General features: G+C 44.5%; 3 protein-coding genes across 5 annotated transcripts in view; 2 read left to right on the top strand and 1 right to left on the bottom strand.

The window, feature by feature from the left end:
• Positions 1 to 144: 144 nt before the first annotated feature.
• Ns3 (nucleostemin 3) lies at positions 145 to 3,235 on the top strand. The gene is made up of 4 exons (XM_011153698.3): positions 145 to 394; positions 479 to 1,886; positions 2,170 to 2,488; positions 2,876 to 3,235. The coding sequence occupies exons 1-4, from the start codon at positions 290 to 292 to the stop codon at positions 3,009 to 3,011; spliced, it is 1,968 nt and encodes a 655-aa protein (XP_011152000.1). The 5' UTR covers positions 145 to 289; the 3' UTR covers positions 3,012 to 3,235.
• Ssu72 (Ssu72 CTD phosphatase) lies at positions 3,091 to 5,198 on the bottom strand. Its single transcript, XM_011153696.3, has 4 exons — positions 4,790 to 5,198; positions 4,414 to 4,557; positions 3,830 to 4,088; positions 3,091 to 3,749 (listed from the first exon to the last, which is right to left on the bottom strand). Exons 1-4 carry the CDS (start codon positions 4,870 to 4,872, stop codon positions 3,648 to 3,650), a joined length of 588 nt encoding a protein of 195 aa, XP_011151998.1. The 5' UTR covers positions 4,873 to 5,198; the 3' UTR covers positions 3,091 to 3,647.
• Positions 5,199 to 5,537: 339 nt separating this feature from the next.
• LOC105190778 (uncharacterized) overlaps positions 5,538 to 16,311 on the top strand; it is a 39,377-nt gene continuing 28,603 nt past the window's right edge. For 2 of the 3 annotated variants that reach the window (XM_025305392.1, XM_025305390.1), the window contains exons 1-3: positions 5,538 to 5,616; positions 6,301 to 6,423; positions 14,297 to 14,581. The gene's annotated coding sequence lies outside the window, so the exon portion shown is untranslated. Of the gene's footprint in view, positions 5,617 to 6,009; positions 6,239 to 6,300; positions 6,424 to 14,296; positions 14,582 to 16,311 lie in introns of those variants that run through there. The other variant, XM_025305391.1, reaches the window with a different exon arrangement.

The raw sequence follows: 16,311 nt of genomic DNA, 5'->3' as shown, positions 1-16,311 counted from the left end.
TACAATAGTTGCAAAGCGGTTCTGCTGAACTAGCTGTATCCAATTTCAACACATGAAGTTTGATAGGCTTTAAATATTTCGTCTAACTTACACCGAGAGAGAGAGAGAGAGAGAGAGAGAGAGAGAGGGAGAGAGAGAAAGAGAGAGAGTGACGTTGGAGCAGTACCCAACTTGCCCAGAGCCATCTGTTGAAGTGAATTGATATAGGCTTTATAAACATCATAACCTGTACGTTGCTGCATACCCAACTGCATGTGATTTGCGAAAAAAGTAAATTGGATTTGGTATTATGGGGAAGAAAGGCAAAGGAGGAAATAACGCTTTAGGAAAGTCTTTGATCAGAGATCGATTTGGGAGCAGGAAAATTAAAAAGAACAATAATGAACCGTCTATGGTAATATCATGAATTTTGCTTAACTTTTTTATGTCACCCTCATATATTATTCGTGATCATTAGCAACACATGTTCTGTTTGTAGCTCCATACTTCTGAAATCAACGACGGTTATGACTGGGGCCGGCTCAATTTGCAGTCAGTTACAGAGGAGAGTTCCTTCCAAGAGTTCCTGTCGACTGCCGAACTTGCAGGAACTGAGTTCCAAGCAGAGAAATTAAATGTCAAGTTTGTGAATTTCAAGAATGGTTTGCCCTCAAAGGCTGAGCAACACAAGATTCTAGAATCACAAAAGAAAAACAAAGATCTGTTGAAGATACCAAGAAGACCAAAATGGGACAGCTTCACTACTGCGCAAGAATTGCTGAGTCGCGAGAAAGACGCGTTCTTAAAGTGGAGACGTTCTTTGGCCGAGTTACAAGAAACCGAAGGAATAATATTGACGCCTTTCGAGAAGAACTTGGAGTTTTGGCGACAATTGTGGAGGGTTGTAGAGCGTAGCGATGTTGTTGCACAAATTGTGGACGCGCGTAATCCATTGCTCTTCCGTTGCGAAGATCTGGAGCGTTACGTGAAGGAAGTCAATGCTGAAAAATTAAACATGATTCTTATCAATAAAGCAGATTTTCTAACGAATGAACAGAGGGAGGAATGGGCAAAGTACTTTACAGATGTAAATGTACAAGTAGCCTTCTTTTCAGCGTTATTATCGGCAAAAACAATCAAAGAAGAGAGCGAGAACGAAACGAATTCAGGGGATGAAAGCGAGGACGAAGAGGACGAAACTGACAACGAATCGGTTTACAATTCGGCACTCGTATCGGAATCAGAATACGAGAGTGCTGAGGATCCCAGCGATTCATTCGCCGCGTCCAACACGGAAACTGAGAATAAGAAACGAACAGAAGCTTCGGAAGACGCGTTAGAAAGACTGAAAATCTCCACAACAGGTTCGGAAAATGAAAAAGTAGGAACTGAGATAGCAGTTGATTCCAAGTGCGAGACGGAGAAGAGAATCGTTAATTCGTCGGAATTGTTAGACAGGGACGATCTTATTGAATTATTAAAGACAATATACACCGGTAAAACGTATATGGACGGCGGAGTGACGACAATCGGATTGGTAGGCTATCCAAATGTCGGCAAAAGTTCCACTATTAACGCACTGTTGAAGGATAAGAAAGTCTCTGTGTCTGCCACTCCAGGCAAGACTAAGCACTTCCAGACACTGTATCTGGATACGGATTTGTTGCTGTGTGATTGTCCGGGTTTGGTGATGCCAAGTTTCGTTTGCACAAAGGCGGAAATGATCCTGAACGGCATACTTCCGATTGATCAGATGAGAGACCACGTGCCGCCGGTCATGTTATTAACCACTTTGATACCTAGGCATATCCTGGAGGATCTGTATGGTCTTATTTTAACTGTTCCACAGGGAAAAGAAGATCCCGATCGTCCGCTAACCGCGGAGGAGCTTTTAAACGCGCATGGATGTACGTAAATTAATCCAATCATTAAGATACTCAAAAGTACAAAAGATACTAAGGTGACGATATTAATATCTCACTTGACTATCTTTTTTTCGGTATTTGTATTCTACAATAATGTCACATCGTTACGATAGTTTTCTTTTTTAGTAGTATTTTTTATTAATTTTTCACTTAGTATCATATAAATCGTACACATATAGTCGAGCTGTACTTTTGTTACCACGTACATATATTTCGTAATGATGGATATTGTAAATAAATATTCTCTTTCTTATTTTTACTGCAGATAATAGAGGTTTCATGACGCAAAACGGCCAACCGGACAATGCCCGTTCAGCCAGATACGTTCTTAAGGATTTCGTTAATGGCAAATTATTATACTGCGTCGCTCCACCGACAGTCGAGCAAGAACGTTTTCACACGTTCCCGCAGTGTCGTCGGGTTTTGTCCGCGAACAGGCACATACCGCCCAGAGCGGTCAGCGTGATTAAAGGGAGTGAGATAACGGAAGAAGAGTTCAACCGTATGTTCTTCCAGGATATATCGTCTGGTGTACATGTCAGAGGGGTTCCCGGCAAGCACGCGCCGCAACATTCGTTGTCTACGTACGCCACACCAAAAACACTCTTTTTATATCACTAAATCTTTCTTCCGCTGCGAGTATCTTATATTAAGACGTGTAAACGTCTTTGTCTCAAATGTATATTCTGTGGTCTGTGGTCTTAAAAGAATTCGTCCCAAGGCATTAATAAGTCTCGGACATGGTCTGTGAAATGGTTACAAAGAGCATGATTCGTGTGGTTACTTCTGTATAATATTGGCAATAATCGTATAACTTGGGAGAGATTGATTAGAATAAAATAAAACTCGATTAAATTTCAATACCCGAATAATGCTTCGCTTCGTACGATAAAGATATACAATTATCAGATATATATCTCGTACTTTCATGTAAAATTCGCAAATAAATACAGTTTCTCTCAAATTTTCAGGGATGCTAAGTCGAAGATTGGATCCACGCAGAGTCTGATGCTCCATGAAAAACCATGGAAGCAAATAAATAAACACGCCAACAAGAAAAAGCGCGAAAAAGGACGAAGATTGTACGCTCATCTTGACCAACATTGACTGCCAAACGTGCACGAAAGTATAAATTCTCAACGATTTGCACATAACCGAAACATCATTTCAATTAGATTTGCTATTATTTTTCACATACAATCTGCGATATAATTACGGATCGTGAGAAGACGGGATCGTATTGGCATCCCGCAATGCGTATTATCTATTGTATACAATACATGTACATATGAATCTGTGGTTGACTTGTAAAAAAATGATTTTATATTTTATCTCTCTATATTTTATTACTTCATTAATATATTTACGTCGTACTAAAAATCTCGGCACCCCAACCCGACATGCTACGTTCGATAAGCAGTTGTACGATGTACGATGTACAGCCGCGAATCTCGCAGCACATCTATAACGGCAATAACCTCGGCAATAAAGTGCAGAAGTTCAATTCCGCGCAGAAATCAGATTTCAAATGATCATCTGTTAAGTAGGAAGCACAATAGAATTCTCTTCATTCGTATCAGAATGCAGTCCACACGATTCGATGAATAAAAGTATACGCGGCATATATATTTAACTTATATATATATATAACTTTTCTCTTATAAATAAGTTCATGTGTGTATGTGTGTGTAAAGTTTGACGAACACCATTTTCTAAATGGCTGTTCTTATGAGTAACAGATCTTCAGTAAAACAACACAGTATGTAATATCGTCCTCGAGAATTTCGACTCAAATTCGTGAAGTAATTCGTCTATGTCATTATCTAAGTCCTCACTATTCGCTAGCTGAAACAAAAATTCACATGTTATCGCGTGTGTAGTAGAAATTAGATTGAGCATATAAGCATATAAAAAATGTATAATACCACTGTGACTAGTTCACATATAAGAAATGATCCTACGGTGGCCTCTTCATGATTATCTTGAATATCAATATTAATTAAATGCACAGGTTGATTATCTTCCTGAGTTCTAGATTCCATACATTCAATTACTTGATCGTACACACGCTCCTCGCAAGTAATTAAGATATCAAATTTATCCTTGGATAATTGAAATCGTTCTGGTCTAGGTTTTATCCGACGGTTTCGATCCAACATGTGCAATAAACCATTCTGTGTATAACTGTACTGATCATTCAGGAATATATTTATGTTAACAATCATATGTCATGAACCACATGTTTATAAAGTTGAATAAATAATGTTGTTATTCTAACTTCCCAATTTCTTTTTTGAGAATAATTTACATAAAAAATGACCAAAATACGTATATATTATAAAATAAAAAAAAGTATGATATATGAAAAAAGTTACTAACTCCAGAAAGTTAAACTACCAACTCAGTACACAAATTGCAAAGGTAATTAGGAACAAGATAGATTTATATTTTCAATATTATACATGTAATGCAAGAAATATCAAGAAGCTTATTTTTAAGTCAAGGATACTATTGTTTGTCTTTTGTCAATAGGTCATTGTAGATCTCATCGTACGATGTCCCAAAGTCATAAATGTTAGGACGATCCGGTGCGTTTCCAGGTAGCTTCACCTTATCCCCAGTTCCAAATGATTTCACGTTGAAGCCCTTTTTGCTGAAACAATCGTATTCTCAAATGTACTTCTTGTTTATTGAGTAGTGGATCTTGCTTAACCCCTCTAGTGAAACATTTATTTCTTATAATTATTTTTTTCTTTTTTTTCTTTTTTTAAGAAAAAACCTCTGATTCGAATTCTTAATAGTTCTCTGTGCGAGAAAATTGCAACAACTCGGATCATTTATGGATTAACCGTTGCTCCGGGTAGGTTAATCACTGGATCGATTACCTCAGGAAAGCGTGCGCTTCCATGCTTCTGTTCATATTGCTGGAACAAATAACAGCTACGCTGATAGAATTCGGTGCGGGCATTTTTTTATACGTATCTTCACAACTGTGAAAAATGTAGCGGTATATAAAGACCGTATTATTACCTAACCTAAAAAAATATTCTCGCGTTTGGAGGTTAAGTTTAAGACATTTGGTACAGGCACGAATTTTGGCGTGTTTCTACAAAAGTATAATTTCTTTATATCGAGTTTACGATCGTATAACAGAGAGGAACGTAGTACGACTTGATTAATATGTTAATGATAATAGCAAATTAATTGTTCCTCAAGCAATACGAAATTCTGATGATAATCGACGCGACAATCACGCGAATCGCGAACGGTATTGAGAATAAGGATCTTTCCGTCCGCTCCGTCGAGAGTCATAGGCTGTACTTTAGCGCCATCTATGAACAGACAACTGCTATATGGTAAAAAAATCCTGAAAATACAAAGAACGTTATAAAATGATCTACGAGATATATTTTTACAAGTTTGATAGAGTCTTATAGAAATTTGCATAATTGTTAATATGTTTGAGTGATAGCCTATAAAACATTATTGATTCTGCAATTAATAATTATTTCAGAATAATAATCATTATCAATCGAGATATTTACGCGAGATGCGCTGTATCGTGAATACATCGATAAAGATGTATCGATAAAAACGTATCGATATCAACGCTTCGAGAATTACAAGCGTAGCAATGGCGGCTCGGCAGTTGAATTCGGAAGGTCGTTGCGTTTCTCCGGTGATTTCGGCTTGCTGGGAGGATGAGTCTCAGGTATGTATTATCATCGTTAAGCATGTCAGAAGCGAGTATTGCGTGTTTGCTACGACAGAATATCGTCGAACAGTTGTTAGGAATAAATATCATGCGGAACGGGCTATCAACAAAGTGCCAAATGAAATACGCGCGTCCGCCGCACTTGGTCACTTTTGGCAGCTTGACTCTCTCCTCAGATCATTAAATTTTACACTTTCGACCCGCCGGAGGCGAGCCTTATGCTCAAAATATCATTCGTGGGGAGATGCACCGGCAGTTGCACACGGCAGTCGTCAACAAAAGCCGCGAAAAACACGTGAACGTCTCGCGGTACGGGTCGCCAAGAGTATCGAATGAAGTTGGCGCGTACGATTCTTCGAGAATCGTAATCGTTGCAACATGGCGGTCATTTACGGGACGGATCGCAACGTGACGACCCGGCGGTGAAAAGCCACTTCCCTATTCACGTGTCGGTCCGCGGAAAGTGAGCTTCGCGCGTGGATGCTCGTTGTCGGAAATGCCGAGAGTGTTTCGCGCGTTTGAGTCGACGGAACTTCGTCGAAAGTGAACATCTCGCGGGAGCGAGAGAGCGCCGAATAAAGCTCCGCGCGCGTTCGTCGCGTCGTGTTACTCAGTGCCGGTATGTCAGCAGTTCGAACTTGGTTGGTGTCTTAATGATCACACTACGTTTCACTCTTCCAGCCTGCCGACCAGCAACACCTTCGCATGCTAACGATCGGGAGTCGGGAGTGCAGGACAAAGAGTCGCATCCTCGGTGCTCAGACCGCTGCGTTCTGTGCTGTCGATCCGCCGGATGAAATATCGGTGAGCATCGATCAAGTAGAAGTTACAATCAATCAGCGTATTCTCTCTGTGTGTCGAGAGCCGCATGTTCCATCCTCGCGAATTAACATTACGCCACACACCGCGCGTGTATCGCGCGACCGCGATTTATTTAGAATATAAAGGAGAAAGTAGGAAATCTCGCGTAGAAGTTGAAAGTCGAGTGGTACGTGGAATACGCGAAAAACATTTCTTTCTCACACGTATTCAGATACTTACTTGGTCAGCTCGTCGCGTCGATCACGCTCTTAATTCGCGACGTTGTTAAACGGTATCGCGTCGCATGTTCTGCGAATCTCGCGCGCGGAATTTGCGCGCGCAGCGACTCCTCGTTAAATTACATAATGTCGGTCGCGGATCTCTTGCGAAACCGCGAAATAATCACTAGCGTCGCGTACTTTGCCAATATACCCGGTGACTCCGCTCATCCTCTCGCCGCGCCGCTGTGAAAGATTGCGTGCCTCGATGGCTCGAAGGCCCGAATTAAGGCGGGGCCCGGGCCTGGACGAGACTTTAATTTCGCGGCTCGATAGCTCTCGCAAGACCGTGCCCGTTGTCGCGATTGTCCGAAAGTGAATACGATCAAGCCGGACGAGGCTTGAGCGAAATTTGATTCGGTCGTGTTTAGAACGAGTCGTGGAAGATGCAACGAGCAAATTTCGTAATAACAGGCTGCCGCGCTTTTATCTCGCGTCACCTCTGAACGATCAGGTTCATCGGTCATTTCGAACTTTCATTCTTTTCTCGGCGAAATTGCTGCGGTACTTTGTACTTGGTAAGGTCTTGAATAATCGGCGAATAACGGAAACGCGCATCTTCCGCGGTAAATTTTCGCGGAGTATATAACGATCGAGTCTTCGGGGCACGCTCGGTCCAAGTGCTCGTCTCGCTGTTATTTTCAGGAAATCACTTCTCCTTGAAAAAGCTATGTGTGTCAAGGACGGCAGCATTGTAAAAGCCTGCTGATGCTATCCGCGAGTACGTTATTACGATACGCAGAACGAACGTAAGGAAAATTGTCTGCGGCTTTCTCCCTCGGATAAGTAGCGTATTGTGCGTATAAAACTTGAGAATTGAGACTTTGATCTTCGATAAACGACACGGCGCTCTCTCTCTCTCTCTCTCCCCCTCGTCGAGTCGAGTTTCAACGGTTCGCGCGAATCTCATCTCGCCGATAGGTGTTGTAAAATTAACGAGGCGACCTCAAACTACTTTTGACTCGCATCGTAGCATCCGTACGCTCTCGTTCGGCGAATCGTCGTCGTCGTCGTCGTCGTCGTCGTCGTCGTCGTCATCTGTCGCAACGATCGGTGCACGTGCACCGCATCTCGTTCCGTTGCTCGTACGGGCAAACGGATCAACGATTGACGAAACCAATTTAGATCCATGGCTCGTCTCTTTGTATGGCCTATAATGGCGCGTGTTATGTGCTCGTTGCGCCTCGCATGGTGATTGCTTTACCGGACCACTTAGATGGAAATATTTCACGGCGATTGCAACGTTACGCCGGCGATCGACTTTTCAAACGACGACGCGCGCAAGACGCATTAATTTATTCTCTCTCGTACGATAAAGTCGAATATTCATCGCGCTCGATGGATCTCGTGAAACCGAAACTAACTCACGACCCGCGAGTCTTAATTTTAGCTTGCTCGATAAATTTGGAATCGATCGAAATTGCGCATCTCTTGACTGATCTCGTCTTGAGGAATCTCCGAATCCGAATTAGCGCGAGTGGCTCTCCTTCAGTTACCTCGCTATCGACCGATTCGAGCGAGCGCGAAAATAATTCGCGTGACAATCGCTAAATATAAAAGCGTACAATCGATTGATCGTGGACGCAATCGGTCTTGCCCGGCAAGTCATAAATTATGTCCTACGTGCTCAATGACGAAAACGCAAGGCGGATACGCTTTAACTCATGGATATTAATGACAAGCATTCCGCGACCCTGAGAGTCCGTAAGACTGACATCCGACGGATGTCATATGCATAAACGAGTAGCCAAATGTTTTACGCGATAAATCACGTTTATTTGGCCGTGTCGCTCTTTACTCCGCTGCCAAGGCACGAAGATGTGCCGACGATATATATCGGTCGTCCAACGCGCCGCGGGCGGCAGCGTGATTTGATTATATTCTAATAATAACGATACGGCATGCAGGAATGTCGAATCGTCAGAAATGCACATGCATACGACGCCAAATCAAATTTAAGCCGAATATTGATCTGGCGACGGATAGGACGCGAAAACTCTGACGTGATTATATTTAAATCGAGTTAGATATCGGAGTAAACTTTTCATTGTTATCAAATTTGGAGCTTCGTGTAGTTTCAGAAGTTAAAAAGAGGTAGAGTCGTCTCGTGAAGCTTTCGGGTGTTCATGCATGTATCGATGAATCGAGAGTAATTTGGCCGGGGATTTCTACTGGTGTGTCTCGTCAAATATTTACCCCGCTCGATATATTTGCAAAGCATTCGAGAGGAATCGCGCACACTTAAACGCGAGTGACATGATAATTAAAGATGTCTTTTCGAGTGCTGGGTACACGATTCGGCTCAGCTCTTATTCATCATATACTTCTTCGCTGTCGCGCGAGAACCTTGTAAATCATGAGACGATACAAGCGCGGCCCTTACTTCCCCATTATTAATCTTGGCTTAGCTAATCCTTCGCAAGGATTCTCATGACGAGAATTAATAAATCGCGGGTGGAAAAAGATCGTCATTCCTCGCCGGCTCGTACCGGAGCCGCATTAATCTCGAATTGGCCAATCCCGTATCGTCGTTCGCTAACTCCGTGAAAGTCGGGAAGTCGCGACCGTCAGAGCGGAAACGATACTCCTTTGCGGAGGACGCGACGCGATCGCGAGAGATCCTTCATATACCGGAACTCGGGGGAATTCTTTCGGTTGCGGGACTGAAGTCGTCGTTTCCGTCTCGGTAAGAGCGATTTGAAAGTAGGGAAAATGCGCGACTCAGATTGTCAGTGGGCAGCAGTCGTCTCGTTTCGTCGATCGACTTTTACTAGATTTTAGTAAACTCCATTGAAAGGAATCCGGTCTCCGAGAGAAATGGATCATTGAGCACAAAATTTGCTTGCAAATTTTATCCAGTAGCACAAAAACACGCAACATTAAATTTAAATAAGTGAACGTTTTTATCCGCTTAATTTTGTCAGTTACGAAAGTTTCTACGAATTGCAACGTTCTAAATTCTCTGAGATAATATATTTTGACCAAGCTTCATTTTCCTCAAGCGCGTTCTCTCTTGATCGTTGCAATTAGAAAGCAGGCCCTTTTGTCCGAGATCAGCGATTGATCAAAGGGCTCGCCATTGCGTCGTGAAACGCGCGAGTGAACGCGCAAAGGTCATTGAGGCCGGTTCGCGATTCGCGTCACGACTTGTCCTCGATCGGTATGCAAGCACTAAGTATCTCGCGCCGAGCTGCCTTCGACATTGAGGTGGCTCGATGCCTCGAAAGCGAATCTCAAAGGTCGTCAGAAGAAGTCTGCTCACCGCAGTGTTCTTGCTCCGCACGATCTCGATATTTATTATATTTTGTGGCCACTAGTAAAATATCTCTATTGATAGTCGCCGCTAACTTTCTCGATTGTTCATGCGCGGGAAAACTGGGAATAATTTATTTAGTCAAATTTATATAAAGATATCAAGAAAAAAGTCCCGAGACCTTTTGAGGATGTTTCTAAATAAAATCCTGGCCTTTTTGTCTAATATTCTGTACAATTATTTATCATCAAAAAAAATTTGAAGAATGTTTGGATGAAAATGCGTCAAGTTTCAATCCCAATTGCAGGTCTTTAGATTAACGTATTATTATGTTTCCCTGCGATCGACATTGACCGCAATAAGAGAGACTATGAACGTTGGTTTTGGTTTGCTTTAATATACCAGAGTTGATTCGCACGTAATCCGTGTCGTAGCACTTTGTATCGATTACGTCGCCACAAAATTTGCAGTAGTCGTTCAACCGCTGATCTATTACCGCAATTAACCGCAGCATAAATTATGCAACGAGATACTGCTGTGTCAGGATTAAAATAAATCGCGACTGCACTTGACAACAAAGTGGAGACCGGTTCGGCCGCATCGCGCGAGTATTTCGTAACCAGAAATGTAACATGTATCTCGATATTTTAACGCCGACGGTGATTCCTCTGCGATCGCGACTTGTAATTTCGCCGTTAACCGCCGTGCGTGTCATAATCCGAACGAACGGAAGAGTTCTTCCGTTGTTTCTGCCAAAAAGAAAAGGAAACGCGGAACTCAACCGACGTCGAGTTCGTATATCGACAATAGATCCTTTCTACGCTTGAAATTCAGTCTGCAACGCCTTTCGTGCGAAGTCAACGCCGGCCAACGCCACGTTCCACGGCTGTCGTGAGAGCAACGGACGATAAGATTGCTATTGTGGGACTCAAAATGCGTTGGCGCGTGTCCAACGCAGGCGCCTGCTTTTCGCCCTGGCACTCTACGCGTTTACCTTTCTTTTTTTTGTTTCCTCGCGACTCTCTAACCGCACCTTGCAACGGAAATTCAACTCTAGACGCGAGATCGTCGTAAAGTTTAGCACTTTAACAATTTTACTCGTTGTTAGCAAATCGGGCGTTATATTTCACGTGTAAGGGAAGCGAGGGAGCCCGATCGTTGCAAGTCAATTAATCGTTTAGAAATGATCAGCTGATTCGATAAAAAATACACAAAGTGGTAATAACCTATTATAAATTAGCAATCGACGCAAACTCGATCAATCGGCAGGAAATTCACAAAGAGAAAAAAGAACTAGACGACTAGAGGGGCACTCACACTGTGAATACTCGAATACTTGTCGCGTAACGAATACATCGAATGTACCCGTAGCTGCTTAACCAGGTACTGAGGATAAGTCACCTTTTCCATTAGCATGTGCAAATTTCCGAAGGTGCGAGGCGCGAGCAAAAAGTAGATTTAATCGTTGGCGCGATAGTCACGACGGGTGATCAAAGTTTCCAGCGGTGGCAGTCTAATGGCGGGTCTTATCGCGGCCAGCTTGCACACTTCGCCCTTACCTGTCTTGTCCCGTGCCTGAAACGCAGACACCTTCCCCAGGACTGTGTGTAATTTGCCGACGTGTGTAACAGAAAAACTAGCGTGAGGATTCACGCGTGCGGTTTCTCGCTCGATGCTCGGTTACGTCACGAAGGTCAGTCTCTCCGCGACTCGGGCGATCGTTAACGTTAGCGTTTCTACCTGGTGGAAGTGCTTCTCCCTCGCGCATCTTCGCGGACGCTCGCCACCTCAAGGGAGTGCGTCCGTGCGTGCAATCGCGATGCGACCTTGACGGGCCATTGCCCCGAGATCTTCGCGGAGACAGTCGTTATGTGTATCTCTCTCTCTCCCTCTCTCTCTCTCTCTCTCTCTCTCTCTCTCTCTCTCTCTTCTCTTTTTCTCTTGTCTCCCTTCCTCAAGAGGCGCAGGCCCTCCGCGTCATACAGAGGTTTAAAAATATCGCGCTTCGCGTGAGGGCGACACGCAGGAAGACGCGTATTTATTTTTTCACGGCGCGACTCGCGGAAAAAGCAGCCGAGAAGAGCCGGCCTCTGTCAGCCGGTAATACGACTTAATTGTTATTAATATAACGACGAATATATACATACCGGATCAGAGGTTAGATTGCGAGGTACTCGGTGCGAGTAGAAAAGGAAGAGGGAAACAGCGGAAGTTATTCATGACTCAACGCGACATGTATAGGAAAACGTTGAGCAGTAACGGGGTCAAGTTGGTAACTCAAGCGGAAAAGATCACGACGAGCTACAAATCGCGCGGATCAGGTTAGCTTTCGGCTTATCTTACGTAAGAATGCGGGATAATCTCGCGCTTCTCTCACACCGACGACGGCGCCGACGCCCATCGGCGGGTAACGTCTCGAGCGAGGAAGTTACACGTTAGACATGCACGTGTAGCAACGTCGCTTTCTCCCGAGAGGAGGAGAGGAGAGAGACCTCCTCTCCACCACCTCTTCGTCGCTTCGAAGGCACGTGAAAGCGAGCCCTTACAGAATCGCGATCGTCGCGAACGTGTATCGTCGGTATCGCGGTATCGCGGTATCGTCGACAGCGTGTAGCGCGAAGCGTGGGGCACGCCAGCTTGACGTCGCGTACATCGTGCGTACATGTACGCGGTACATCCGATAATTATCCAACAATTTCAAGTGACGCATCTCTCCCGTCGCATCTCGTCGAAATACGTCTCGTGCTTGAGGTTCGCGTAGCTCTCTTTGCTACGGCTCGATCGTTTGGAAGTTCGGCGGATCTTGCGTCTTGATCGAAGAAAATCGAGAAATTCATCGCGATAACGTGACAATTATGCGTCACAAAAGCCTTCGTCGATTCAGTCGACGAGGTGACCGAACTGCATTTATCAGATGTTATATAAATGCTTTGTACACACTCTCACGTACGTGCGTATGTGCGCGCGCTGCGTGTTTGCAGTCCGTTGCGCAAGCTGCCCCTAGGAGAAGCGCTGGAGAGTCGAGAAAGATCGATTAAAGAAACATACCTTTTCGAGAAAAGAGGTGAAGAAGGGTGTCAAGTGTACACATACACGCTCTCGAGAGAAACGGGGAGAGCGACGCGCGCACAATTCAACGCGATAATTTGAAAATATTAAGTGCGATCTAATCGCTCACGAGAATATTTTGCTGCACGATGAAAAATGGAAGAAAAGAGAAACGTAACGTTCGCTTCCAATTATCGGATGGAAATATTCTTTATGACGGCTGTTTGCGAATTATATTGTAAGAGAGCGTAAAAGCGCGTCTCAACGCAACGGACGAAACGAGCATGTGCGCCTTCGCGGGCGCCGATTAACGCGTGCGACTCGCAAATCTGTTTCACCTTGTGTTCCAGCGAGTGCACGGCTTAATTGTTAGCACGAGTGTTTAGCACTTTGCGCAATTTTCAACACCGACACTTTTAGTCCGCACGCGCGAAAGAAATAGTAGAGTAGAATCTATATACAGAGGCAGACAGAGAGAGAGAGAGAGAGAGAGAGAGACAGAGAGATCCGCACGCCTCACACCTCAGGTGGCGCGGAATTTATCCACGTGGCGCGTGATTCGCGTAAGTAAATGGAAATTAACGCGCGTCTCTTCGTCCTAGACATCGTTCGTGCTTCTTTTTTCCGGTCATCGCGATTACCGCCGAGCGCATCGTCGTAATCGCATCGCTTTAACGAACACAAATAGAATATCCAAGCGTCAGACCCATTTTCATCTCCGACGCAAGCAAACTCGACCCGGATTGAAAATTTGCTTTCACATTAAACCCGCGAACCTATCGCACTTGAAGGATCAATCGAGGATCTCGATGTGTAACGTTATGCAGCCTCTATTCTCCCGCATCCCGCATCGTTGCAAATGGCAATTGTCTCTTGCAATTGTTCTCCATGTTGAGACTTCAAGAAGGACTTTCCAAAATTATTTAATTTTTAATTATCTCGATATATATTCTATTGTAATTCCTATTGCATGAATTTGAATTGCAATCAATCAATCAATACATTTCGACGCGTTAGCACTACGATCGATATCAGCGAATGATATCAATATTAATGTAATAAGTCTCCAACCAAACCAAGAAAAGAGCTGATAAAAGGAAGAGACATGGATATACCGATATACCGATGGATATCGGCCGATAAATATATGTATATACATATATACTTATAATAAGTATCGCTAAATTAGCCGGCAATATTCACGCACGCACGCACGCACTTATACACCCGTAAGGAGATATCCACGGCCGTCGCGTTGCATTTATCCCTAGAATAGAATGCACTTTATGCATTGCAGTGAGGCATCGCGAGTGAGGCAGCGGAGCGAGCGAGCGAGCGAGCGTGCTCCGTTCGTCGGGACGAGGCGTAGATTGCAGGAAGGCCTGCATCAGCATTAAAGCGCATTACTACAACGTCCTCGGCGCGCGTTGTCCTAATTCGGTCGTCGTTACGAGGAGGGCCGTCGTCTGCAGGACGCGCAATTGCATAACGGACCAGCGCGCACCGGTTGATTACACGAACGGCCACTCGTAGCCGCCGCCGATGTTTCTGGAGCAGAGAAGTTCTTCGCGCTGACGTCCCGGTGAGTAATAATGCAATTAATACAGTTCATCAGAAGTAAGGCGCCTATCGAAGGCGCGAACACGGCTCACAAACCGTGCAAAAAACCCAAGAAAATGATGCGCACGAATTCTTAGTACTTGGCTTACGATTGCGAGAGGGTGGTCGATTTGCAGCGTAATGTTGCTGCGGATTACTCATGACAGCTCAATAGTTGATCCCGAGCTCGAGAGGTCTCGAATAAAGTCCATTACGAAGTTCAACCGTGAAAACGACGTTAAGACACGGAAAACGTAATATTTCGACACGAGAAACAATTCATTGACCGCGAGGTTGTTAAGAGCCATCGTCAAGAAATATTAAACGACAGGGGCGAGAGGGGGTGAGATAATAAAACCGGCTTTTAACACGCGCAGCGTTAATTGCGACGTGCAGCGCGCGTTAATTAAGCGCGTATCACGCGTAGCGGCAATCTGTGCATTTATTAAACGCGCCATTCGCGAGGAATTTCTCGCGTGCGAACAGCTCCTGGCTCCTCGGTCCGAAGAAATTGTCGAAGGAGTCGAAGGACTCCGGCTCGAAAACGCGGCGCGGCATTGGCCGACCTTGCGCGATTCCGCGAGCCCAAGCCGTCGCTCCGCTTCGTTGTGGACGTTGCGCACTGTGAAAACGAAAACCCATCCTCTGGCGATTCGCAGAGGGTCGGCACTGACTTCCGATCGGTTTCTCTCAACCTGGTCGGATTTTTGACGCGCACCCACGATCGAACGCGTCGTTCGGCGACAAGCCGAAGATATCGCTCCGAGGCGAGGGGAAAGTGCAGCGGTCGCGCGCCGCGAAAGAGAAAGGCCGCGGGAAAGGATACGTACCCTATGATAGCGCGAACGCCCGGTCTCTTCTCGGTGCATCGGCGCGGTGACCTTTCGCCGTTACGAAAGATTTAATACTTACACTTGGAGGCGGTTTACGGGGAGACGTCGACGATCGAAACAAGAAAAAAAAGAACCGGTCTTCATTCAGACAAGAATAAGCTGTGTGATCCGATCTCGTCGACTCGTGGCTGACCGATAAGGAGTTTGGAGACCATGTCGTGAATCATAAAGCTCTCGATTCGGAAATCCTCATTTGAATGTATGAATATGTGCATCCGGCACACCTTTAACTCGCCTGTCGAGTTTTCAGCGCGGCGTTATTATGATTGATGCTTCGCGAAAAAACGTGCGCGTATTAAAATGAGGAGTGAGCTTGGGATCGAAATGTATAAACGCGTGTTCGAGGGTGCTGCTTTATCACATCAATAGTTGGATTATATGTTTAATTTATCGACGGATTAACGAGACGAACTTTCGCATATAGTATAAAAGTCGAGTCTTGTATAGTAGTGCATAAACATTATCTTATATATTTTTTATTGTTACTGTATATACTGTAATATTTAGTAAGTTTTGTTTCCCAAGTTCCAGGTTTTTAACGACTTCTTAAAAATTCGTCCAACTCACCGAGAGAGAATTTTTTGTTCTTCTAATTAAGATCGTCCGCGGTAATCTCGTTTCTCAAGCGCTGCAACTTCTCCCGATCACGAAACTCTATTATTCGGTCACTTAATGTTCACAACGTGACGCTTTTTGCGACGAACCTTTAATTAGATATGCTTTCATCAAACGTGCCTTCCGGGGGCCGACGTCTCTGTGGGTTACATAGTAATAGGTAGCAAAAAAGAAAAGGAAAAGAGAAACGACGAAGAAGCGCGAC

This window comes from Harpegnathos saltator, unplaced genomic scaffold, assembly GCF_003227715.2.
Source record: "Harpegnathos saltator strain DR-91 unplaced genomic scaffold, Hsal_v8.6 scaffold694, whole genome shotgun sequence".
Taxonomy (NCBI): Eukaryota; Metazoa; Arthropoda; class Insecta; order Hymenoptera; family Formicidae; genus Harpegnathos; species Harpegnathos saltator.
This window is presented reverse-complemented; position numbering and strand designations above follow the sequence as displayed.